At 51.8% G+C, this 24,831-nt stretch overlaps 8 protein-coding genes across 8 annotated transcripts; 5 read left to right on the top strand and 3 right to left on the bottom strand.

The window, feature by feature from the left end:
• Nucleotides 1–653: 653 nt before the first annotated feature.
• Nucleotides 654–1,654, top strand: A1O9_08976 (uncharacterized protein; the record flags this gene model as incomplete). The annotated part of the gene is made up of 2 exons (XM_013402458.1): nucleotides 654–1,236; nucleotides 1,299–1,654. The coding sequence occupies 2 exons, from the start codon at nucleotides 654–656 to the stop codon at nucleotides 1,652–1,654; spliced, it is 939 nt and encodes a 312-aa protein (XP_013257912.1).
• Nucleotides 1,655–2,535: 881 nt separating this feature from the next.
• On the top strand, nucleotides 2,536–4,996 carry A1O9_08975 (uncharacterized protein; the record flags this gene model as incomplete). Its single annotated transcript, XM_013402457.1, has 2 exons — nucleotides 2,536–2,673; nucleotides 2,723–4,996. 2 exons carry the CDS (start codon nucleotides 2,536–2,538, stop codon nucleotides 4,994–4,996), a joined length of 2,412 nt encoding a protein of 803 aa, XP_013257911.1.
• A 214-nt stretch (nucleotides 4,997–5,210) lies between these two features.
• A1O9_08974 (uncharacterized protein) lies at nucleotides 5,211–6,272 on the bottom strand (the record flags this gene model as incomplete). The annotated part of the gene is made up of 1 exon (XM_013402456.1): nucleotides 5,211–6,272. A coding segment is annotated over one exon (1,062 nt), but the record flags the coding sequence as incomplete, so codon positions are not given.
• Nucleotides 6,273–6,968: 696 nt separating this feature from the next.
• A1O9_08973 (uncharacterized protein) lies at nucleotides 6,969–10,003 on the bottom strand (the record flags this gene model as incomplete). The annotated part of the gene is made up of 2 exons (XM_013402455.1): nucleotides 6,969–9,891; nucleotides 9,972–10,003. The coding sequence occupies 2 exons, from the start codon at nucleotides 10,001–10,003 to the stop codon at nucleotides 6,969–6,971; spliced, it is 2,955 nt and encodes a 984-aa protein (XP_013257909.1).
• A 2,527-nt stretch (nucleotides 10,004–12,530) lies between these two features.
• A1O9_08972 (uncharacterized protein) lies at nucleotides 12,531–15,308 on the top strand (the record flags this gene model as incomplete). Its single annotated transcript, XM_013402454.1, has 2 exons — nucleotides 12,531–13,078; nucleotides 13,133–15,308. The coding sequence occupies 2 exons, from the start codon at nucleotides 12,531–12,533 to the stop codon at nucleotides 15,306–15,308; spliced, it is 2,724 nt and encodes a 907-aa protein (XP_013257908.1).
• Nucleotides 15,309–16,668: 1,360 nt separating this feature from the next.
• On the bottom strand, nucleotides 16,669–18,597 carry A1O9_08971 (uncharacterized protein; the record flags this gene model as incomplete). The annotated part of the gene is made up of 3 exons (XM_013402453.1): nucleotides 16,669–17,810; nucleotides 17,861–18,391; nucleotides 18,522–18,597. 3 exons carry the CDS (start codon nucleotides 18,595–18,597, stop codon nucleotides 16,669–16,671), a joined length of 1,749 nt encoding a protein of 582 aa, XP_013257907.1.
• A 702-nt stretch (nucleotides 18,598–19,299) lies between these two features.
• Nucleotides 19,300–20,556, top strand: A1O9_08970 (geranylgeranyl transferase type-2 subunit beta; the record flags this gene model as incomplete). The annotated part of the gene is made up of 4 exons (XM_013402452.1): nucleotides 19,300–19,308; nucleotides 19,367–19,477; nucleotides 19,531–20,125; nucleotides 20,174–20,556. The coding sequence occupies 4 exons, from the start codon at nucleotides 19,300–19,302 to the stop codon at nucleotides 20,554–20,556; spliced, it is 1,098 nt and encodes a 365-aa protein (XP_013257906.1).
• A 1,164-nt stretch (nucleotides 20,557–21,720) lies between these two features.
• On the top strand, nucleotides 21,721–24,461 carry A1O9_08969 (uncharacterized protein; the record flags this gene model as incomplete). Its single annotated transcript, XM_013402451.1, has 2 exons — nucleotides 21,721–24,345; nucleotides 24,399–24,461. 2 exons carry the CDS (start codon nucleotides 21,721–21,723, stop codon nucleotides 24,459–24,461), a joined length of 2,688 nt encoding a protein of 895 aa, XP_013257905.1.
• Between the last annotated feature and the right edge of the window lie 370 nt (nucleotides 24,462–24,831).

The following is a 24,831-nucleotide window of genomic DNA, read 5'->3' as shown; positions in this document are numbered from 1 at the left end:
GTCCATAACTGCGTATGTCTCTCCCCATGATGGAGCGTCGGACGCTCGGAAGCCGCATCTAGAACGATTCTATTCTTCACATGCATCCCAGCCTTGTCTCGGCAAACAGCGTCAGTGGATCTCGGCTTTGGCCACCTTCAGACGTTGGGCGTCTTTTCCCATACGAACCGTTGGTTAAGCGCCCATGATCTGCTGGTGGATTCCACCCGCCCACATCGGCCGCCCTCTGCCAATGCGATTCGCCCGTTCTGTCCCGCTTCTCTGTCCCAAATATAGTATTCTGTGTTTCAACCGGCGATGCCTGGGCTGTCAGGTGTACGCTAATGTAGTCATATACCCTCACCGGTACGGTGTGTCCGGTCCCAATTGGCGAGAGCACTATTGCGTGTCCTTCGGAGTGGCCTGACAACGGCCGACTCGAGTTCCAGAGCAAGCGGCTAGAATAGAGGAGGAGTTACATTGAGGTAAGGGCATTGTGGAGAGCTATATTGAGAGTCTAGATGTGGTTGAGTGGAGAACATTCCCCGGGGTTGGATGAAGACCGGCGGACAGGTTAAGCAGGCAGGTAAAATGGCTGGACCACCCATTCAGCTCTACTTCAAAGGTTGGCACGTTCTCTACACGAAGGCCGCGACCTGCTCGTAACGGCGCAGATGGCTACCCGATATACTCTCTTTCATACAGCTATATGCAGCATCTTGGCCTTCAACTCTGTCATCAGAGCACAGCTTCTAGGCTGTGATGCTGTCGGTTGTCCACAGGTCGATGGTACAACTTCATCGTGCCCTATCGCAAATGTTACGGCAGAAGCAATTGGGACCGCCAACATCACCAGTGCCATCAGTCTCGATCCTCTCACATGGACAGTAGCCTTCTCCAGCAACGTTTCGCCCACAAACTCGTCAGTCGATAATCTGGAAAGAAATCTCTACCTGGGAACGCCCGCTTCACTTGATCTCGCCAGAGTCGAGGGCGTCAAAGGCTGTGCCTTGGTGTTCAAAGATGTGGTCAATCGTCACGAGTACGCCCCATCTGAAGCTGGCACTTGTCAAGTTCTCCTAGGCAACTCATGTGCTGCTGATTTGATGTCGCAAGCGAACGAAACACTCTCGGATATATTGGCTTCTGACGATGCGAGTTTCATCTGCTCAAAGCTAGCCGTCCAACTTCGCGACAACGCACCATCTAGTTGCAGCCTGACCGACAATGGATTTTGGGGAGCGATTTCAGTACAAGGTGAGACGTTTCCTTATCTTCTTTCCGGGGTCCTCGCTCAGCTAACATGAATGCCACTCTAGACATCACTGGATCGTCACTAGCTGCCCCGGTCATGGTTGATCCCACATGCAATCCAACATCCCATGACGGGTATAAGGTCCAATTCGTCGACTCGCAAAGAACCACCACTGTACCTTTCTCCGCTCCAGTAAACTCATTCGCCTGGGGGGTCACTCCAGTTATGTCGGTCTTCTACTCATCAACCTCGACCACGAAGTTCAAGACGCCTGAGCTCCATTTAAGCTGCTTGAAGCCAGTTGCACAAGACTCCATCGTCGTGGTACAGGCTGAAAGCACTGCGACCGCGGTCAGCTCTGTGCGACTATCATTGATAGCGATCAGTGTATCTATAATGATCGCTCTCTTGTCGGCTTAATATCTCGAAAGATAGTCGGAATTCGAAATTTGAGCACACTCACAGCTGATGTCGTGGCATCTAGCTCTTCAGAACCCAGGGACCGGTGAAGAGTCCTTTATAGGTGTTGTGCAAGCCGGAACTGACGCGCGAGAAACTGAAGAGCAGTCCGTGTACACTACATCAGCCACTCGCGTGTCCATCACCGCATCATGACCAACAACCCATCAAGAAGTATGTGCTCTCACTGAGCCGTTCTCACGGCTGCGGGAAGTGGAAGTAGGATGCAAGCAATGGTCTTCAACCAAGCACCGAAAACGCGTGAGGCGCTGGACTTGGGAGCTACGGGGATGAAGTATTTCTGCGCGCGGGCATGCCCTCCATCGCCCAAGCTCCAGCTTCGGGGGAAGGGACAGTTTCCCAGCCCAATGGAGGACAAAATTGGGAATCACATGCATCTATAGAAAGACAGTCTCTGAAACCAAGACAGTACAGTTGCCATAATATTGCAGGAATTTACATAGATAATATAGGCTGCAAAACGAAAGCACTAAGCACTGCGGCAGAACGGGAGTGCCTGTGAAAGGCATCACTCTTCAGGTCCTTTTGGAACTATGTAGTCGACCAATACGACCAGATACTGGATAGTGCCACATGCACACCTCCCATACTAAGTGCGCCAAGCCGATTCACAGCCATTGCTGTCATGTGATCCGCCGAAGCTCCTTACTAAAAGATAAGCAATGCTCCACCCTATATTAGCGGCCAAGATTTCACACCGCTAACTATATTCGGAAACATCCCACTTGAAACTCGACCTTTTTTGTCAGGATTCGATCTTCTCTATTGAGATGTCATTGCCCTTCAGATTCAAGGCTGGAGGCTCTGGAAACTCTCCAGCAATGGCGCCAATCCAAGGGTCTGCTCATCACCACCGAAACACAACAAAAGTCGACCATAAACCATACAAAACGCGATTCGCCTCGAAGGGTGCTCTCAAGGACAAGGCGAAAGGCATGGAATCTGCTCCTTCTTCAAAGGTCTACAACTGACTATTGTTTAGGGAAAGTAGAGAAACCAAGATCAGAGAACAGGAAAACGCCTCACCAGCAAGTCATGTCCAAACTGGCCCGACGGAATCAAGCAAAGCAATACCGCATACAGAAGAAGGAAACCAGAGACCGCGAGGAGAATATCTTCCAAGGAGTGGACGGTGCTGCCAAACATGTTGCCATTGTCCCATTGTCAGATACTATCGACGTTTTCTCCACCATAGACAGTTTGAACGAGAGCGTCGATGTTCCTGGCGCCGGGGCTTCAGGTGGTGTTGTTCATGTCCGTGTCGATCGATTCCGCCGAAACCTGCTTTACCTGCCTACGAAGTTCGATCTCTTGAATGCATTAGACGTGTGCAAGCTTGCTGACTGGGTTGTGTTTGTCCTTGACGCAGAACAAACATACGGTGAAGAGGAAGACATCTTTTTTCGAGCACTCGAAGGACAAGGCATCACAAACGTCACAGCTGTTGTGAGGGACGTGGAAGCCAAAATCCCTTCCGCGAAAAGGTCCCGCCACCTTACCGATATGAAAATTGCACTCAGTCATTATTTCCCCAACCTAGACAAGATATCGAGCCTGGACAGCAAAGCAGATCGCTCAAATCTCGTCCGGAGTATCTGCACGGCCTCTACAAAGGGAATACGGTGGAGGGATGACAGGAGCTGGATGCTGATCGAGAATGTATCGTGGGCCCCACAAGCTGAGGGATCGAGTGTGAGCAATGCAACACTTTCTGGCACAATCCGCGGCAAGGGACTGAATGCCGACCGGCTGGTACACGTCCCTGGATGGGGTGACTTTCAGATCAACAGCATCAAGCAGCAGTCAATTCAGGGACAAAAGCGAAAAGCTGATGAAATGGACCTGAATGAGTCGGCCAAAGAATGGAATCCAACAGCAGACCAGGACGATCTTGCTGAGTTGGCACCTGAACATGCTGATATGCATGATATTGCAAGCACAGTTGCCACAAACGATCACAAGGGGGTTCTACTTGACGATCATCACTACTTCTCTGATGACAACTCACATATTCCCGCGGCACCGAAGAGGCTGCCCAAAGGTACCTCTGACTATCAGGCAGCATGGTTTCTTGACGACGTTTCTGATTCCGACTCTGATATGCTTGATGAAGACATTGAGGGAGACGTCTCTATGGACACCGACGCCCTAGGTCCAGAGGACGGAGTCGTCACAAGAGCTGCCGATGCAATGACGGAAGTCGGTGTGTCAGAGTACCCTGAGTCTGAAATGCATATCGACGCGGATGAGGGGGAGGAAGCAAGACAGCTGGAAGAGTATCGAGCAAACAGGAAGAAAGAGGCCGAAGAGGATCTCGAGTTTCCCGACGAGATCGAACTACACCCAGATGTGTTGGCTCGGGAAAGGCTTGCAAAATATCGAGGACTAAAGAGCCTGAGGACCAGCGAGTGGAACCATGCCGAAGATCTCCCTTATCAGCCACTTGAGTACAGTCGCCTACTCCAAATCGCCGACTATAAAAAGTCCTTTAGTGCTGCTCTCAAGGAATCCTTCGGTGGCGGAGTCATCGCAGGTACAAAGGCTGAGATTGAACTACGGGACGTCCCTTTTTCTTTGGCATCAACCCCTGCTCCCGCTTCGTTGTATTCTCTCCTCCGCCATGAACACAAACATGCAGTCATCAACCTGAATTTGACCCTCAATTCTGATTATGACACGCCGCTCAAATCCAAGGACGAACTCGTGGTCCAGATAGGTCATAGGAGATTGCTTATCAACCCTATCCTGTCGGCAGCGGGCCAGACGCCTAACGATGTACACAAGTTCGACCGCTTCCTCCATCCCGGCCGAACGGCCATCGCAACCTTCACCGGTCCACTGACCTGGGGATCCGTTCCCGTTCTTGTTTTCCGCAGGCCAGCGCCATCCGAGGACGCCGCACCGGCGCTCAACGATTCCATGACCGACCAGACAGCCTCCATCTCTCCACCTACCCTCCAACTAATCGGCACCGCCACGACAATCCCTCCATCCCACCACCGCGTCGTCGCAAAGCGCATCGTCTTAACAGGCGCCCCATTCAAGATCCACAAGAAACTAGTGACGGTGCGGTATATGTTTTTCAACCGCGAGGATGTACAGTGGTTCGCGGCGCTGCCGCTGTGGACGAAGCGCGGCCGCCAGGGGTTCATCAAGGAGCCGCTCGGCACGCACGGCTACTTCAAGGCCACCTTTGATGGAAAGATCAACCCGATGGATGCAATCGGCGTCAGTCTGTACAAGCGGGTTTGGCCACGGCCGAGCAAGCCTTACGAATTATGAGAGTTATGAGTTGAACGATGCGCCCCTGGACGATGACTAGTTACTTTCCAGGCAGGGCGGAAAGATAGCCTATGAACATACATACCTACGTACCTACATAGAATGGAAGAATGTCTCCCTGCAACGCGGTGTACGTTGTCACAAATCCTGTTTCTGAGTCCTTAGACGTTGCGTGATCCGGAATTCAGCAGGCTTTGCCTGGCTACCGCCCATTCTCTTCCTCCCTCTCCAACCTCTCAATATCCCTCTTGACTAGGTCCATCTCGCCTTCGACCTCGCGGTACCTGGCGCCCAGCCTCTTCAGGACCCTCAACTCTGGATCCACCGCCTCATACTCGGCCAGAACACCGCTCAACTCCATGATCCGGTCCTCAAGCCCGCTCTCTTGGTCCGTCAACGCATCCAGCTTCATTTTCACCCATTCTCGGGTCTCTTGCCCGCCGGCGTCAACAACTATCTGCTTCTCGAGCACCAACACCTGTGCCTTCAGGTCCATTGTAGCGGCCACTGTTGCCAGGAACGCGGCACGCGACTGTGCGTGTCGAGACTGGACGCCGTGCTTGGAGGACTCGAGCCGCAGGAGCGATGATTGGAGTTGGTGGGCCTGGGATCGGAGAATCGCGTGCAGGTTCTGCGTCAGTGTGGCGAGACAGTTAGGAAGTGCTGATCCGCGGAGCTGCGAGAGGTGGGTTGTTTGTGGTGTGAGTGTTGAGATGAGAGATCCTGTCTGACCATTGGAATCCTGGATGCACACCAGTTGTGTGGTTGGTGCTGGTGGCGAAGAGCTCTCGACAGCTGTTAGAGATGCTAGGCTTATGAGCGAGCTTTCGAGGGCCAGGAGCCGCGTACTGACTGCGGAGGAGATGGCAGTGATATCTGTTTTGAACCTGCTAATTTCATCGGCCAGGAGCTCTGCGTCCTCGAAGGCCAATTGATTCGTACCATTCGTTTCGTCACCGAGATTGAGGTAGGCTGTGATCAGGGCGAGGAGGTCACCCGTGTGCGACGAAATCTGCTGGTCCCGGTCTTGAGCTTTTGCAGGCGCTGGTAATGTCGAATGGTCGGATATCATTCCATTCATGGTTTCGTCCTCGAGTATTGTAGGATGCCGTCGAGAAGCCAAGCAGGTGAGATTCTGACTTTCTGGCTTTAATTCCACATGGTGATATGGGAGATCCTGGAGTGTAGACCTCAGGAGCTCGAGTTTGATCCTCCCGATTCTGATTTCGCGTAGTTGTTGTTCAAACGTGGCCTTTTCGACGTTGGGTTTCGGTCCAACCTCGCCGCCAACATCATGATGGCTGTCCGTCTCGAGGGCGCTGCAACCTTCTGAACCGTGAACTGGGCGTGTGCGGGCCTCATTCTCGCTCTTCCAAGAAGCATCCGCATCCAAGAGCGTAGTTGTGACGTGCCTCCATACCTTCGCGAACAATGGGTTCGAGTCTCCTGTCATGGTAGAGAGTGGTGGGATCATTCTTGATGATTGTCAGCTGTGTTTACCGCTTGGAGAAAGCATCTGTCTCAACAAGTCTGGTGTTACTCAAGCAGTGCCCCTGTAGCTCGAGGCATGCGTGGGGAGAAGCTAGGAATGATGACCGAGACTTGGACGTGATGAATCCCTGGTCCCGTATCTGTCGTTCTAGAATGCAGACAGAGACAGAGTATGGGAACTGTAATCTACGGCGGAAAATTTATACAACAGATGTATCAATGTGTGTATTCATGTTTTCTCATTTCAGGCCGTGCCAATGGGGCCAATGGCACACCCTTTCACACTTCGGGTTTTCTCGTTATCTCGCTCGCTCCCTCCGGTATTCAGAAATTTAGGGCTTAGAGGTCATGGATCCGTCCAGCAACTTCTGATTGGCCGAGTCATGTCGAGATTTGGTTCTACTTTGTCAATGATAGCAGCAAGGCGATGCAGTATACTCCATACAAACAGCGATCGGCGTCAAACAACTTCCTCTTTAGCCTATTCTTCCTCGCTCTCCTCTGAATCCCCGTCGTCATCACTGCTGTCGCCTTCCTCAATAGATTGCACAGCACTTGGAGACATCGTTCCTCCAGCATATGCTCCCAACTTGCCCTTCAACTCTTCGATTTGCGCTTCTTGCTCATGCTTACTCATAGGTTTACTCTTCTTGTGCTTGGCCGCGGCAGGAGCACTGTACACTTCGGGTCGCTCGGCTTTAGGCTCATCTGGTGGTGGTCCGGCATATTTCTTGACAAAGTTGAGCAGCCTAAGAAGAGCATGGTTGGGAACATCCTCGATGTCAAGCTCAATCTCGTTCTGATCACTGTTTGCTAGAGACGGAACGCTGTTCTGGATGATTTTCAGAGCTTCTTGCATCTGTTTCTCAGGCAGCATGGCGATTCCGTTGCTGATATATTGCTTTTCCGCGAACGTGACATATCTGTCTTTCTCGGGCTTCGACTTGGGCGCAGTCTTCTTCTTCTCTTTCTTGTCCTTGCCGGCCCCAGGAGCTACAGCCGCTTGCTTGTCCTTCTTGCCACCTTTCGATTTCGATTTCTTGACGGGTGGTGACTTGGATTTCTTGGACTTCTTCTGTGTCAACTCACCCATCTGCTTCGACATCATCTCAATTTGTTTCTGGAGTTGCTTGATCTTGTCATTGCGCTCATCTTCGCTTTCGTTCTCCGGTTCATCATCACTGTCTTCCTCGTCTTCCTCATCTTCATCGGCGTCAGTGTGAGGTTCTGACTGTGGTTCACGGGATGCAATCCAATCGTCCTTGGTCGCCCACTTCTTGTTGAAAAGCTCCTCCAGTTGATGGCCAGCTGCATTGACAAGATCTCCGTCGGGATTGAACTTGAAGCAGTTCTTGAAAATGAGACGAACGTCTTCCTCAAAGTCCTTAGCTTTTTCGTAGCCATTGTTGGCCAACTGAGTCTTGATTGTTCCCAGGTCCATAGGCTTCTTGACAATCTGGAAATATGTAGGAATGTTCAACGCCACTGGGTCCACAGGGTAGAGGAAGTACTGGTTCATTTGCCAATGCTTGGGGTTCGAGATCTCCTTCAAGACTTCATCGCAAAATCTGAGTTGCAACTCGTACTTCTTCTTCTTGGGTCGACCGCTACCAAGATCTTGATTCCGTTTTGTCGGAACAATGGCTCGCTTAGGACGACCGTCTGTCAAGCTTGAGTCACGGCGAATCAAGGGAATCCCATCAGGACCAGGGGCAAACGAGGGTGTCGGAGGCGCGGCAGTCTTGGGAGACGCGGCCGTGGTCATGCCAGGACCAGATGTAGAGACGGATGGCCGACGTGGTGGAGCTGATCTTGTGGGCTCTGCCTTTTTGGCCGCTTTTTTGCTCTCCTTAGACGGTTCTTCAACCGTCGCTTTGGGTAGATTATTCATTTGACTGTTGAAAGATGACTGCATTTTCTTGGCTTGCTGAGAGACTCCATGGTCTAGGCCATTGAAGAGGAAGCAGTTGGTGACAATCTGTTCGAAATCGCGGATAAAAGCAGTTACCGAGGTATATTTATTGTGCTTGAGGCGATTATCAATCGTGCTAAGGTCCATAGGGTGTTTGACAACTTCAGGATAGTTTGGGATTTTGAGGGCTATGTAGTCCACGGGTTGCCGGAATGCCGAAGACGCATTGCTCTTCTTCAGATTGGATATTACTTTCCTCATATGCGCTAGCCGAGCTGGTGTTACAGAATCGTCTGCATCGACGATGTCCTTGTTGGCCGCAGTGTTGCCATTTGCCAGAGGCGACTGCGCTGTGACAGCAGGTACGTGTGGGACTTTGAAAGAAGAATCTTCAGTTTTCGAATCCGGCTCGTCAGTTTTGACGCGCTTGGCAGCACGCCCTTGCTCTTCGCTATCGTCCTCTCTCTCGCGGGCTTGCTTCGCAGGAGCAGCCACCACATCAGTCATGATCTGATCTTCAAGCTCGATCTGCCTAGAGGGTGCAGGAGTAGGTGCTGGTGCTGGCGATGGCGATGGTGCAGCCGGTCCTTCAGTCTGAAGAGAGCCCAGGGTAGGTCCTGGTTCAGACGCCGGCGCGGGCACAAGTGCAGGCGCAGACTCAGTAGGAGGAGCGGCTTCAGCAATCTGTACAGAACCGAACGCGGGCAGCAAAACGGGTTCCATTACAGCATTTTCCGCAGGCTTGTCAGCAGGCAACTCTGCATGTGTCGGTTGAGGGGCGGGTGGAGGAGACTGGGTGGGAGATGGCAAACCAATATCAGTCAAAGTGACTTGGTCGACAGATGGCTCAGGCCCTGATTGTGTACCCTCCGTCGAAGGAGCTTTCTCTGAGATCTCAGATTTAGCAGGAGCGCCCGAGGCGTCAACTGAGTTGTCAAGTTGATGCTTCTGTGTTTCGATTTCAGCGACAGCTTCAGGCGAAAGCGCATCAGAGTGTGGCTGGGTGCGCAGATCAGAGACGGGGGGGTCTGAAACTGCCGCGGTAGGTTGAGAGAGATCCATGGCTGAATCGCTTGTTTCAACTGCGGCGAGAGAGGGCTGCGTTTCAGCGGGAGCTGGAGAGGGGATGGAGAAAGAATCGGCGAGGACGGTGTCGACAATCGATGTTGTGGTTGACGGAGCAGGGAGCGAATTGTTGGCAGATGAGGTTGGTTGAGAATCAGGCACGCTGCTTATAGACTTCAAGTTCTCGACTGCCTCAGCGGTGTCGTTAGTCATCCCATTGATGATGGCAGGTGGAGCATCCTCAGGAGGCAATGCTGGTACAGCGACCGGGGTTGCATCTGTGGCCGCCGACGGTTTCTCATTCTGAGGTGACGACTCGGTGATCGGTAGCTTTGTTGGCAGTGGATTAACAGTGGCCTCGGAATTGGAGATGGATGCAGCCAGGTTCTCGGCGACATGAGGCTCTTGCGGCTGGTCTGAGGTTGAACTAAATTGTGTAGGAAGGCTGAGGAAAGTCAGATCATGTGATGAGTGGAAGTGATGGGTAGGAAAGAAGTTGTGTGGTACCTATTAGCCTCTAGTTGCATATCAACGTCCATGATGCCAAGAATCGGGGATGGCAAGTCTGGACTGTGCGATGGCGGAAGGTCGGGCCAGCCGAAAGCGGTGGATGCGGTGAGGATTAATTATTAAGAGAGGAATATTGTTTTACAAAGCGCGAACCGTGGCGAGAGGTGGCGCTTGGAAAGACGGACGGGAAAACAAACGCGCGCGTCAACTTTGGTCAAGGAAGTGGGTGTTGATCAAGGAATGAAAGAAAGGTGAGGCCTCGATGAATAAGTAGTCGAAGCTTGGAAAGTTTGCGATGCTGACACAGTGAAGTGGCAACAGAGGCAGTGACTTTTTGAGATGGTGGGTTGTCAAGTAATGGCAGAGATGGGCGGCGAGTGGCGAAGAGGCGAGGCAGTCGATAGAAACTGAGAGGTCATGTGACCAAGATAGAAGTGCCAAGACCTTGATGAAAGTCGGGGACGCAAGGTTGAATTGAATGCGACGGCGACAATGTAGACCTGTCGCGCCGAGTGTCGCACCACCAAAAGAGGCAGCAGCAACAGACAGCGGCGTGTGACAAGGCCCGCAACGTGACGCGACAGTAAGGGATGCGCGCGAGGATGAATGCGATGGAATGGGTGATGAAGCCCAAGCAGTCGGTGGTTGGTGGTTGGACGGGAATTATTTGTTTTGGTCTGTTTGGAGAAAGCAAAGAGAGGATATAGTCGAGAAAGAGAAGCGCGTCAATGCGAATCGCGAGGGGGCTTGGCAGGTGGGTGAAGGAGCAGGAGATAAGTTGTTCCGAGAGCGCGTCGGGGGTGGGCGTGTCGGCGGTGTGTTGTTTTGGGAAGGAAGCGAGGACTTTCAGCTGCACAACCACAACTCATACTTTCAGGAGCAGCAAAAACATCGAGGGGCGCGAATTGACTTATATTTCCTCGGTTCGGTGGACAGCGCTTCCCGACTCCTGCGTGGATCAGTGCCTAGCCAGAAAAAGACTTCCACCAATTACCCTCCCCTCCTAATGCCTTTTCGTGCCCTCACCCCTGTCCGTCCGATCCATTTTCATTTTCCGTGCGCCACTACTCGCCAGTCTGATAGGCCCATGTGGCCCCCGTCCATGCCCCATCCAGCAAGGTGCGGCCAAGACATTGCAGAGACCATGCCTAAGCTGCATCTGTGCGCCACTCAGCTTTGAGGCCCTGCCACTTGATTCCTCCACCTTGTCCTCCTGCTCTTCGTCTTCCTCTGCCTCTTCCTCCTGGCTTCCTGGTCTCCTCCCGCACGAACACACACGTACGAGTACACAGAGAGCCAGGGAGAGAAGAGTGCTCGGCCGCCTGTTTCTCACCTTTGAACACTTAACACTTTCGTTTCCCAGATTCAGGTTGCTCACCCAGGATATCGCCTTTGTTCGCGTCCAGCCCACAACAACCGTCTGCAGCCGAATATTGTTTCAGATGGCTGACCCGGCGAAACAGAATAATAAAATAATCTTCTTCCATCCTTGCTCTTCTCCATCCCCATCTCCAACAATCCAAATTTTCGAGTGCGCGATCTGCAATTTTCGCCCGTGGGATCCCGTGATCGTCGCTGACGAATCCCGCCAGAGTCTTCCAGGTCACGTGGACTCCTTGTATGAGTCATCATCCTTCCCCAGTATCCAGGGTGGCAGGCAGGATCATTCTTGATATCGAGCAGCAAGGCCAAACTCAGGCAGACCTGACACTTCTTGCAGGCTCACGAGATTTGTATCGATGTTAGGCCTACGATCAGTGTCAATAAACCCATTTCCATCCGTGGTTGTGTCCTGCCGTCGTGCAATAATCTCCGCGGCTTCCCGGCTTGACCGGTCGAGCCGCAGCCTGAATCAAATCCTGCCTGGTGATGATTTTGCCCTTTTGAGTGCATATGAAATGGCTGACTGCATGCCTACCGGGGTTTACAATTGTAGGCACAGCATAATCGTTCACCGTTAGTCGTTTGCTAGGGGGAAGCCGTCAGTAAGGTCTCACGATCTTGATTAACTTTGCATTCCATCAATAGCAAAGGCTGTGCCTTTATGGGTAGCGCTCAGGGCGCAGGTACCAGTAGAAGCAGAGCCTTCCCCTGTTAAAGGACTGCTGTTGCATAGGTTGATCGCAATGCAGGAGCCAGTCTCAACGTTAGATGCACAATCGTTAAAATTTAGTCGAGACGCTCAGAGAGCAAACACGTCCCCATCTGTGTGCACAACACAACTTGAATGATACGATGAAGAACCAAAGAATAGGCTAGGTGCGACATACGGTCTGACTTCTGAGTGATGCCGGTGGTGGCCCGTGGGTAGAATGGGTATAATCTACGCTAGCCTGAGTCTAGTAAGGTCGGATATTTCTCAAGTCCGTTCAACTGGAACTTTTTTTCTCTGCCAGTGGCCGTGGGTTTGCAATAAATCATTGTCGCTGGGCAGCTGGTCAATGTAGGACGTTCCCATTCGACTCGACACATACCAGACAATGCCCTAGTCGCAGATCGATACTCCCATAATTCCACTTTTCCCTCTCCTGGTTGACCTGAAAATCCTGTTGAAAAATGAGCAGAAAATCTTCCTCTACTGCGAGGCCAAAAGTTTTCTCTGCTGCTGCGCCAGCGGCACCGTCAGTGACCGCCTCGACGCACAAATCGTCAGTGCTGAAGTCTGCCTTCGCACCGTCGCAATTCCAACTGCATCTGTTTGCATCGGTCGTCCAGAGCTTCGACTCGAATCAACTCCGCATCCATGATACCACCACTGGACGCTTGAGGTGCCAGCACGACTCCGGGCCTGGGTCCAGGGTTACCAGTCTTGATTGGGGCTACTACGGCACGACCTACCAAGAACAAAAACAAACTCCCTCAAAAAAGAAACGCAAGCGTCATCAGGACTCAAGTGAAGCTGCAGTAGTGGCCTATGGAACCAGCAGCTCAGAGATCTGCTTCTTCTCGCCTGCCGAGGGCAAGATAGTCGGCACACTAGCCGGTGCTCATGAAAGAGGCATCAAGGACTTCAAATTCTCTCCTTCAGAGTACAAGGAAGGCTGGAGCATCGGCGAAGATGGAAAGTTGGTACAGTGGGATCTCACCACCTCCCAGATAACCAGGTTTGTTCACCCTCGCTGCTAGCCGCGAACCAAAACTGACCCGTACAATGCTAGGACAATATCCCTTCCGGACTCTGCTGTAGCCGTGCTGGCCACACCTTCGGTCAAGCCTCCTCATATTCTTTGCGCATCATCCACTCCTTTCGCCGTCACACTTGGGTCTCTTCAAGACTTTCATCTTGATAGATACGACTCCTTCAAAAATAACATCCATTCTTTAGTGCGATCGGAAGATCGTCCCACAGAACTCACCGAATACTTTCTCGCCGCAGACACAGAACGATACATAAACATCTATGATATCCCACATAAGAGACTGGTCCGAACCTTGGTTGCTGGCAGTGGAGTGGTCGCTGTTGAGCTCTCTCATGGCTCCAAGGATTTCCCATCCGGGTCTACCCAACAAATCCTATCGGCAGTGACAAAAGATGGCAAGGTTGAGTTATTCATTGAACCGTTCGAGGTGGCCAAGCAGCTCAATGGGGATCTGAAATCCAGCAGGAAGAACCTCGCAAAGAAGGCTTCAGCTCATGTACAACTCGTTAATACTAGCAGCGAAGAAAATCAAGTCCCCATAGTCGCAGCCTCTTTGCAGGGTCCAGACTTGATCTTTGTTTCTTCTGAAGGTGGGGTTGATCTCAGCTTTCAAAAGATCCGGTGGCGAGATGAAGGAAACGGAGAGCTTCTCTTCGATGGTGTGAAACAGGTCGTCAAGGTCAGCAGCGCATCAACGCTCAACACTGCTACCCTCAACGGCGTCAAGGATATGGGCAAGTCACTTGTTGATGAATCAAGAGCGGTCGTTGTCAACGGTACTGCTGGAGGACCCCATTCCGATGCCATAGAAATATCGAGCAGCGAGGAAGACAATGAAGAAGACTCGGCAGACGAGGTCGATGTGAAGGACATGAATTCCGAAGCGGACTCTGGCGATGGATCAGACGAAGAGATGGCGGACGCCGACAGGGGTGAAGCCCTCGAGGCTGAGGATGAAGAGATGCACGACGGTGCAGCGTCTGAACACGAATCAACTGCCGAAGAACCGACATTCGGCGAGTTGCTTGCTTCGAAACATCCCAATACAATATCAATCGCCGACAACCTCACACTGCCAGATACTCGGATCTCCATCAGCGGAAGGGATGGGGTACCAATCATTCCCTCGGGGATGTCTCTGGGCACGGTCTTGACACAGTCATTACGAACGAACGACCAAAATCTCCTGGAAGCGTGCCTCCACACTCTCGACATCAACATCGTCAAGAACACAATACAACGTCTCGACAGCTCACTCGCAGGTATTCTCCTGTCCAAACTCGCGGAGCGCCTGGCCAGTCGTCCCGGGCGATACGGGCACCTCATCACTTGGGTCCAGTGGACCTGCATCGCGCATGGCGGTGCCATTGCTGCGCAACCTGACGTCGCTGCAAAAGTGAGGACGCTCTACCAGGTCCTGACCCAGCGGTCCCGAACACTTGATGACCTCCTCCTTTTGAAAGGAAAGTTAGACATGCTCGATGCGCAGCTAAGTTTTCGCAAACACCTCGCTGCCCAAAGACCGCCGAGACGCGACGGTCAGGATGAGCCAGGCATGATCTACATCGAGGGCGACGAGAACTGGGACAGCAGCAGTGGGGACGATCTGGACGAAGATGTGTCACGTCCGGTGAAGAAGCTCGCCAATGGGAGAAGACAAGCGAAGGCCACGAAGCGGGGACTCGAAGACCTCATCGGGGGTGACGAGTCTAGCGACGTTGAGGAACCGCTGGCGCTGGAGAACGGTGATATCGATTCAGATGACGAGGATGAGGATGAAGAAGATGAAGAAGGGTTTGTTATCAATGGGCAAAGCCATGGTCTACTAGACAATGAGGCCGAGGTCTCGGGGGCGGAGGTCTCGGATCCCGACGATGAGGGTGATGAAGGCGCTGAATCGTCTTCCGACGAGGGCTCTTCCGCTGACGAGGAAGAGGATGAAGACGACGAAGAAGATTCTGAGATGGACAGCTTCATCAACGACGACTCGATCTCGTTCGCAGAGGATGAAGACGACATTCACATTTCTGGAGACGAAGATGTAGACATCGAGGACGAGGACAAGGGAGACGCAGCACCCTTCACTGATCCAGTCGTGAAACCAGCGAAGCACCAGAGGAGACTTCAAAGTTCTCCCGCCGCCACGAAGACCAGCAAAGATCAAATGAAGAGTAAGAGCTCGAGGTCCAGCTAGGAGCTACAGGACCGAGACCGAGCCGGTACCAGTGTGAAAACGCCTTCAAGCTCAAATACGTCGCGACAGCGCCATTGCTCTGACAAAGAACAACTCACTGTTCGCGCAAGCGGAAAAAGGAAACATCGACTCCATTCTTAGCAAGTTGGACACACTGGCACTACAGCTAAGGATTGTTTCCTCCACCATTGTCACACTGGTCGATATCCTTACTGAAGGTATGGAGGAAGAAGCATTGCGGTCTTACTGTCGTTCACTGCCATTCACTGATTCGCAATGCACAGAGTCAGGCGTATCCTATGGATGCATTTTGATACGGCATAGCCTTGACTCTTGAGCGAGCAGGGCATTGGGTTTTTGTCTGCTTCCCGGTTATAGCTGTTGTGTGGCATCGGCGGTCAACATTGTTAGATCCATTCGCCAAAAGAGGAGTCGGCTGAATAAATGCTCACGGCTTATGTTGTGCCTCAGCTAGCATTGCATTATGCTTACATGAATGACTGGCTGGAATTGTTACAGTCGACGTACGTAAAGAGCAATGATAAATTACAATAGTAATTGGACAAAAAACCGGGTGATGTGCTCAGTGGCCCTCTTTCGAGTACAAAAGGCACTCGTCATACCTTTGCACGAATGATAGATGCTTTTGCCGCCCTCATGGCGATAATAATGCTGGGTAATACAGAATTCGTAGTTAGTCTGCTTATCATGTCTACCTGATAACCTCCTCTCCAAGTCCGATTTCATCCACGCCCACAGAATCACACCAGCCCTCGAGAACACGGCTTCCACCAAGCACGCCAGGCCGATTTCCTAACCCTTTGCCTTTACCTCTACTTTTGCCTGCCCAGATCTCAAAGAATTTGACTGTCTGATCACAGCAAGCGATGATCAAGCTACCCTCGTCCTCCGTCCGGCTTGCCCACGTCTCACCCTCGCCTCTTAGGTCTCTGCGAGCATTGTCCCTTAGTCTCGACCAAGAGCTCAGAGTTAGGCGTGTCAGGATCGGGCTCCGAGTTCTCGTCACATTGGCGGTGGGAGAATCACTTCGTCGAATGTCCGGCGGAGTTGTCTGTGCCACTTGTCCATTTTCACCAGTTCGAGCTGCTTCCCGGATCCGAACCGCTTCCTACGCAGCGAAGCCATCCGCCTCACTCTGTCTCCTGGTCGGGAGAGCGTCGTTCGGACCTCCAGGATACGGTATCGCCCATAGAGCCCGACCGATCTCGCCATTTTGCTTCCTGTCCCATGGAATACTGACCACACACTCACAACTCGGCCATCTAAAAACAGCAATTCGAATCTCATGCTCAGGTTGCGAATACCCAAAGGTCGCCACAATCTCACGTCTGGTGGTGCTCTAAACCAAACTGGTAACCTGTGAAAAGACGTTAATTAGAGCCAGAGTTGCTCCGGATCCAGCATGGAAGAAGTGAATTTGACGATCATTACTTCCACCCCCAGTTGCCAGCAGTGTCGGCTGCCAAGGAGCAAATGCAATGGCTTTCACGGCTGCCGCATGATAGAAAGAATAAATATGAACATCTGACAAGCCGGGAATAGCTGGATTTCCAAGCTCATTGCGCAGCAAAGGCCTGTTCCGGTCGGAGCCAGGTTCATGTCCCTCAAGATGTGGGGCCCGAGTAGGAGTTCGACCCCTCAAGGGTGTCGGAGGTGGAGTTGCCCAGAGCGTGTCTTGCATTCGGTTTGTCTGCGCCTGTTGTTCCATCCATTCTACATTTCCAGGAGGAATGCCACGATCAGGTGATGCAATAGGCGTTGCTGGAGGCATCATACCTGAATTCTGCGGAGGATTGGCAGATACATTTGCGAGAGGCCCTTCAGTATCTTGAGCTTGCAGCACTAAGTCGGCGTCAAACAGAAGTGCTCGATTGTCATTACCTCCAGAGACAAAAGCATTGCCATCTGGCGACCATGCCATACCACAAACATTTTGGCTGTGCGCGTCGATTTTGGCAAGAAGCGTCATCGACCCTTGCCAATGATCAGACCACTCAAGGGAGTAATAGTAAACCTTGCCAACATCATCTCCCACCAGTAAGTCTTCGCAAATGACTGTGGCATCATAGGTTGCCGACCTTCGCCAGGTGATAGTGGGTCGGAACGCCACACAAGATGCCGGACTGTGATGGGGAGCTTCGAATCGTGGGCGTGGCTCCAGCAAGCTCCAAAGTGTGACAGTGCCATTATTCCTAGCCACTGCAAGGATAGCCTTGCCGCCTTCTTCAGAAGAAAATGCCAGAGATGTCACAAAATTGGTGGCACGGGCAGGAGATAGTGGAGGATATCGAACACTATATTTCTCCGTCCACAGGTAGACCTTTTGTGTCAAAGCGACGGCCAGCGTGTGGCAAGTGTGGCTGTATGCAAGAATTGAACAATAGTAGTCATCCTTTAGATTTGGGGCATCCAACACCCGGAATGGAACTGCTGGTACCGCCTTTTCACGCCGGGTTTCGTTTTCACTCTTTATTGATGAATCTTTCCTCTTGAATCAGCCAACGAACACCATGTTAGCAGTGACAACTTACCATGTGCGGGCGACGCCCTCGTCCACATGCTATCCCTCCAAACGTATTGATTGTGGTTCGGGATAAATTTGTCGATCTTTCCACCTTCCATTGAAGGCTGCGGAAGAATTCGATTGGCCTGGTCAATCTCAAGGGCAAGAGCAAGCCGCCGCTCATGGTCAATGATCTTGTCCTCGAACGTTGGTTCGTTCAGGAAATTGGCAGTATGAAGAGGAGCAGTTGCTCCACTAACAAGTAGTTCACCAGAGGCGGAGAGAATACCTGGCAATTGACCTACTTGAACGGAAGACCTGCCACCAACCGTCCAGAACCCGCTGCTTATCTGACGTAGGGGTCCTGTACTATGTCGCGTCTCTACATGTGCTGGCGTTGCGTCTGTCCCATGAACAAACGATGGGGTATACTGCGGTGGTCGAAGGTGATAGGCATTGGGATATTGTCTCTGCCGCACTAAATCGGTAGACCTCGTCTCACTGATTGATCGGAAAGGACTCAAAGTGTTGTCGCGCTGCCTGTGGTATCTTTCACGTCCTTGAAGCAAGGCTGGCGGACGGCTCGTCTGGTAGGATGATCTTTTTTCCACGAGAAGCGGTCTGGGAGAAATGAAACGATCAGGAGAGGCGAAGTGAGCCCTAGCTTGGAAGACACTACCAGCGCTTACGCTTCTTCTTCTCTCCTAAAGTCGAGTTGTATTGGTGCCACGCCGCGGAACTGGGAGGATATCCAATAGCAACCATGATGGTGCTGGATGTTGAGGCAGGGTGGGCGGAGATGGATGTTCCTTTATTGCCCCATCTGGGTCCTGATCGTCGGGTGTGAGGTGCACCCTGATCTGCCTCTGATCTTGGATCAGAGCATCGCTTGCCGAACTAGATGATGATACTGAGACCGAATCGAAAGATTGAACTGAGTCCTTCGAGACTCCCATGGGAGCTGACTTTGAGTTGTCGACCAAGGTCTTTGACGCTCCAACTTGTCACTTATGGTAGCTGAGGGAGCGGTACAAAGGGAGTTGAATGTTCTGTGCCACTCCTGCGTTCTATCAAGGCAGGCTCGATTACAATCGCATGAGGAGCCGGCCAATGTAGTCTCCAACGCCGGAAGGCCGAACGTGCAAAGCCGATGGAGGCAGTGTGGAGAGCCTGAGGCCGGATGATAATATACAGCTGTATGAATGTTAGTGACAAGCCATCACTTGTCGTGAGCTGGTAAGGGGTGAGTGAATATAGTTTGAAGAATAATAATAATATGAAGGTGGTTTTCTAGCTGGGCAGGTGTGTTGCCTAGACGGATCGGGAGAATATTTAAATGAGGAAGGATCAACCCCGAGTTCGACGTACACTTGCCATGCTCGCTCGTACCAACACCACCAACTGATTGCAAGCCTCGCAACTGCCCAATCGACGGGACAAGGAGTTAATTCTGCTCGAGTCCGTTCCATGGCGAGTGTATGAAATCTACATTGTCTATCTTCCTCTGGAGAATAGTATTGACAGAAACTCTTAGCACGACGTACCACGAAGTGCCATCCATCGCGAGCGTACAGCCGACGCACTCCAAAAAGAACTCAAAGAGATCCAACAGTACCAGCACCTCGTGGAGGAGGTGAACCAAAAGGTTTGTGCGGCTCAACAGACCCATTACGTGGTGATTCTGAAAGTCCTTGAAAGATCGAAGCGAGTGAGTTCACGCCCGAACTACTCCAGAAAACAGCCGAATTACTCAAAAAGAACCCGGAATATTACACTGTGTGGAATCATCGACGCCGCATCTACGTGCAAGAATTCCAAGAATTGAGTCAAGCCGTCGTGTCAGGGGAGAAGAGCAATGAAGACTGCAACAGTGAGATTTTGGATATCATTCAGCTGGATCTGCAATTCCTGTTCCCGCTCCTGGTCAAATACCCCAAATGTTATTGGATCTGGAACCATAGGCTGTGGCTTCTAGAGCGGTCGACTGGTCTCCTACCTGCTGCAACATCTCGCAAACTATGGGAGGAGGAGCTCGGGTTGGTTGGGAAGATGTTGAGCAGAGACAATCGAAATTTTCATGGTTGGGCATATCGTCGAACAGTGATCCAGAGCCTTGAAAGTCCAGCCTTGCAAGGGGAAAGTATGGTCCGGGCTGAGCTTGACTACACAAAGAAGATGATTGGGACGAACCTCTCGAATTTTTCGGCATGGCACAACCGAATCAAGCTCATCTTGAGAGTTCTGGATGAGGAAAAGGCAAGCGATGATGAAAGACAAAAGATGCTCGATGAAGGTACGCATAGCAGGAGAGATATCGGGTTGAGTACAGGCTGAAATGGAGCAGAGCTCGAGTTGATTCACAAAGCATTATTTGACCCGTACGATCAATCGCTATGGTTCTATCATCAGAACTTGATGTGCACGTTTGACCCTGAACAGTCGATGAAAAGCATGGCACCTAACCTGACAGATGGAGAGCGGTTGGAGTATATCGCGGCGGAACGAGCATACATAGAGGAGGTGCTGGAAGACGCACAGGACTGTAAATGGGCGTACCTGGCGTTGATTGAGAGCACTGTGATCGAATCCAAAGTGAAAGGCGGGCTGGCACAGGGCGAACAAAGCAACATGTCAGAGTGGCTTGTCGAATTGCAAAAGCTGGATCCGCTCCGGAAAGGGCGCTGGCTGGATTTGGAGCAGAGGCTGAAGAAAACCGCCGAATGACGCCAATCAGGAATGGAAATGAAGAATTGCCTTTTTCAGAGATGAGATGACGACTGCAGCTGGCATGTCAGGTAATTATGAAACGGGTTGCTGGTCCCATTAAAGGAGGTCGTTCAACATATGTACTCGTAAGTCTGGACACCGTTCAACCTGAGTGTTGTACTCTGTATTAGTGGGCGGCCGATGGGCGAGCGGGAGCGGGAGTGTCACAGGGGTCAGGCTCCCTCACAGGGGAGCATAACGGGGTCGATTCAGGGTCGACCACGAAGCCTGGACTATTTGGGGCGGTGCTAGTCAGAGGATATCCCTGAAGCTGACACTGGCTTGACAGCTGCTACAGCACGAGGTACGAGACATTGTATTACTAGTCTACTCCTCGTAGGTCAAGACACGATTTGCCTGTATTCTTGTGTTACACGAGATCTTCTCTTCCACGCCTCGAGCCACCAAATCCAACGCGTGAAAATAAAACACGAATAGCGCGCGCACCTGCCTTCAAGCCGCGTGTTGGGCAAGCCTGCTGACCTCCTCCCCGTCTAACTTTAGTGACTAGCACCTACCTAAATTTGCTAGGCAGCTGAGCTAAGGCTCAAGAGGAAACTAAACGCAGGTTTTGTGAGCTATCCACAGGGACAATTGCCCAGGAGCTACTAACTGGCTGCTTAACCTTTCCAACTAAACAATTAGTGGGTTTTAGTTGCCTGTTAATGTCAATCGTCATCCCGGCAAAAAAAGTGCCTGCGCCCATTGGATTTCAACACCAGCAACGCCATCCCGATCCTCAAACTTGCAGGACGCATTGTTGAGTCCTCGTGCTGCCAAATAAACCAAATCCACAGTATCAACCTTCAACAATCAATCCATTGCCTTTGTACTGCACCACACTCCACGAACAACCTACGTTCTTCACTATCATCAGAAGCCCCTCACTCACCTGTATCAGTTCCTCTCTCAACAGCTGACTCACGCTCTCTCCCACACCCTCCTGGTTCCTGGCCGGCTTCAACCTTGAGCCTGCTGTCCCCATTGCTCCTTACCATCACCCACATCCTCCTCTACTGTGCCGGTCTATTCTATCATCGCGTTTGCAAACATACCCACTCGATCTACATCCTGTTCATGCTGTCATGTTAGACGCTGCCTGCTAGGCAACACATGACCACAATGGAAACCGTTCAGTCAAGTGCGGACAATACAGATAGAGAAGACGTACAGTCTCCTGCAACATCTCCCTTGGAGGACCCATCTGACAGTAGCCAGAAGTTTGAGGATGCCAATGAACGTAACGATCAATCCAGGCGAGATTCTTCTCATGATGCTCAGCCCTCGTCTGGCTCTCAAACCACTACCGATGCTACTCCGCCCGACAATGATGAGAAATCCCGTCCCGACATCAGGAACAGCAACGCTAGTTCAGACCATCCCAAATCAGAGCCTTCCTCTGACTCTCCAGTCCCTGACGAGGCCACTGCCAGTCGCCCCACCAGCGACCAGCGAATACCTGCAGTTATAGCAACTGAACCACCCCCCGACAATCAGCCTCCCGTGAAGCCTCCTCGTCCATCCAGATTCCAAGGCTTCTCTGCTTCATTACCCTCTGTCCCATGGGGACCACCCCCTCCTCCCAAGAAATCTCCAGAACCTAGAGCTACGTCCCCGCAACCTCCCCAGCCTGCACAACCGAGCCAGGCCTCTTCCTTCGGCCGCAAAGTGACCACGCCATTTGGCTGGTTGAGCCGCGCGACGACTGCCACTTCAAAAGACATGAAGTCACCTTCCCTGCCATCAAGAAATGCTCTGGATACCAGACGCAATACCGCCGCATCTGCCTCCACCGTCGGAAGTAATCCCGATCTCACACTAAAGGCCTTTGAAGACACTCAAGATGGATCCAGCGGTCAGAGACACTCTTCACGAGCATCCTTGCGAGAGCAATTCAAGATGTTGCGGTTGAGAGAAGAGGCGGGAGTCGTCAGCCTAGATGGCCCCGAGAAAGGAGAAGGAGGTGCACTGGCTGGCCTAGTTGGCCGTTCCGCCAGCCTTGGGGTTGGTATTGCAACTCCTGGAAGCGTCGGACAGGACGAAAACGTGGTCTCTACCCCGGTCTTGTCTCCAACTTCTCCCATCACTGAAATTGTTCCTGTGAACCCGAATCTCCCCCCAGGCACCGTGTCAGGGGTCGCCGCTGCTCCCGCCGACACAACAACTCCAATAGACTGGGACTTCTGGCAAAACGTCGTCAATGAGGGCCCCCAAGCCGTTGCTCGAACGAGCCCAGAGGCGTTTACCCAAGCCATTAGTGGTGGCATTCCTCAGACTATTCGTCATGTTATCTGGCAAGTTCTCGCTGGAAGCAAGAACGAAGATCTCGAGGCAGTATACTGGGACCTTCGTTCGCGAGACGCCAACCAAGAAGTGAAAGATGCTCCTCCAAAGTCTCCTCTGTTGAACGGCACAGTGAATGGCAGCGCCAAGGAGAAAGACTCGGTAGGATCTTCCCGATCCTCAGTTCGCTCAGACCATTCAACCCCAGCCACAAGTACCAACGTTGGTATTGCGTCTCCGTCTCCGTCCCAGGAGGCCACGGACCCTCTTAGCAGTGCCAAGTTACAAGCAGACCTAGCCACGGAAAGGGCTAAAAAGGCCAAGGAGGATTCGGCCGCCCTTGTCAAGCTGGAAAAAGTCATCAAGCGAGATATGGGCTCGAGAACGAGTTACTCCAAATATGCTGCCGCTGCTGGTTTGCAAGACGGATTGTTCCATGTCTGTCGTGCCTATGCGCTCTTTGACGATGCTGTCGGATACCCGCAAGGCATGAACTTCATCATCATGCCCCTGTTGTTCACCATGCCAGAGGAAGAAGCCTTTTGTCTTTTGGTTCGGTTGATGAACAAATACCAAGTGCGCGACCTCTTTATACAGGATATGCCTGGGTTGCACTTACATCTGTACCAATTTGAGCGACTTCTGGAGGACCTTGAGCCTGCACTTTACTGCCACCTGAATCGACGAAGTGTCACACCAAAGCTGTATGCGACGCAGTGGTTCCTGACCTTATTCGCCTACCGCTTTCCCTTGCAACTCGTGATGCGTGTCTTTGATCTGGTCCTTTGCGAGGGTCTTGAAGGGGCTATCCTAAAATTCGGCATGGCAGTCGTCCAACGCAATGTACAAACCCTGTTGGCCATGAATGATATGCAGGCGTTGACCAATTTCTTGAAAGAAAAGTTGTTCGACGTCTACATTGATGCAACACCATCATCAAAGTCGTTACTTGAATCTGGCTTCTTTGGAAGTTCTGGTGGCTCAGATACAGAGGTTTACCGGGCGGACCTACTTGTTCAAGATGCATGTGCCGTCAAACTCACACCGGAAATGCTGAACCGCTATCGTGATGAATACGAAACAACTACAAAGGCTGAAAAGGCTCGAGAGACCGAATTGGAGAATCTCAGGACCGACTGCGCCACCAAGGCCTCACAGATCCGATCCTTGGAGCAACGTGCTGAAAAGTCTGATGCTGAACACATCGGGCTCGCGAATGAGCTTGTGCGATTGAAAGTCGAGAACACAGAATTTCAAGACCGAAATGAGAGTCTCACAGGTCAAGTAGAAGAACTCCGAAAAGTGGCTGAAAGTGAAGCTGCAAATGTTGAGGAACGGATGAGAGCCACCACCGAGCAAGTCATGCAACGAAACATCGAAGTACAGAACGAAAACCGACATATGGAGGAGCAAATGGCCGAAATGGAGCGCGAGCTGGTGGAAATAAAGTTAAAGTATGCTGAGGTTAGCACTCCCAGCAATCCCTGTCCTCGTCAGTTACTAACCATGATGATCAGCTCAATGTCGACCATGAGACGCTCAAGCAGAAATGGAATGACCTCAAGCGCGCGCTTGATTAAGTCCTTTACTTTTGAGACCTCTCCGCGCTGTACCTAACCCATGGCTTTCTCAGATACACGGTGTCCCTTTCATGACCATGTCTTATCTCCAATCTGCTCCATTGCCATCCCCCGTGGAGCGAGCTTCCAATATCGAAATGTATGAATGTACGGCAAATGAGCCATCCCGTGGTTCTACCAATGATGCAAGAAAAGGTGTAATCCTGGTGTTGCTCGACTCAATTGATTTAGCATAGCGGTGGTGTGGGATTCTGACCTTGGCTCTTGATTTCTAGCTCGGCTGGCGTCTGCCTTTTCGACTCCCTGTTTTCTTCCAACTCAGCTCAAATGAGGGCGCAGCCATTGTGCGCCCGTGGAGAATCTATAGATA

The sequence above is a fragment of the Exophiala aquamarina genome, assembly GCF_000709125.1.
Source record: "Exophiala aquamarina CBS 119918 chromosome Unknown aczIA-supercont1.8, whole genome shotgun sequence".
NCBI classification, from domain to species: domain Eukaryota; kingdom Fungi; phylum Ascomycota; class Eurotiomycetes; order Chaetothyriales; family Herpotrichiellaceae; genus Exophiala; species Exophiala aquamarina.
The sequence above is the reverse complement of the archived record's forward strand: the minus strand, read 5'-3'. Positions and strand labels throughout refer to the sequence as shown.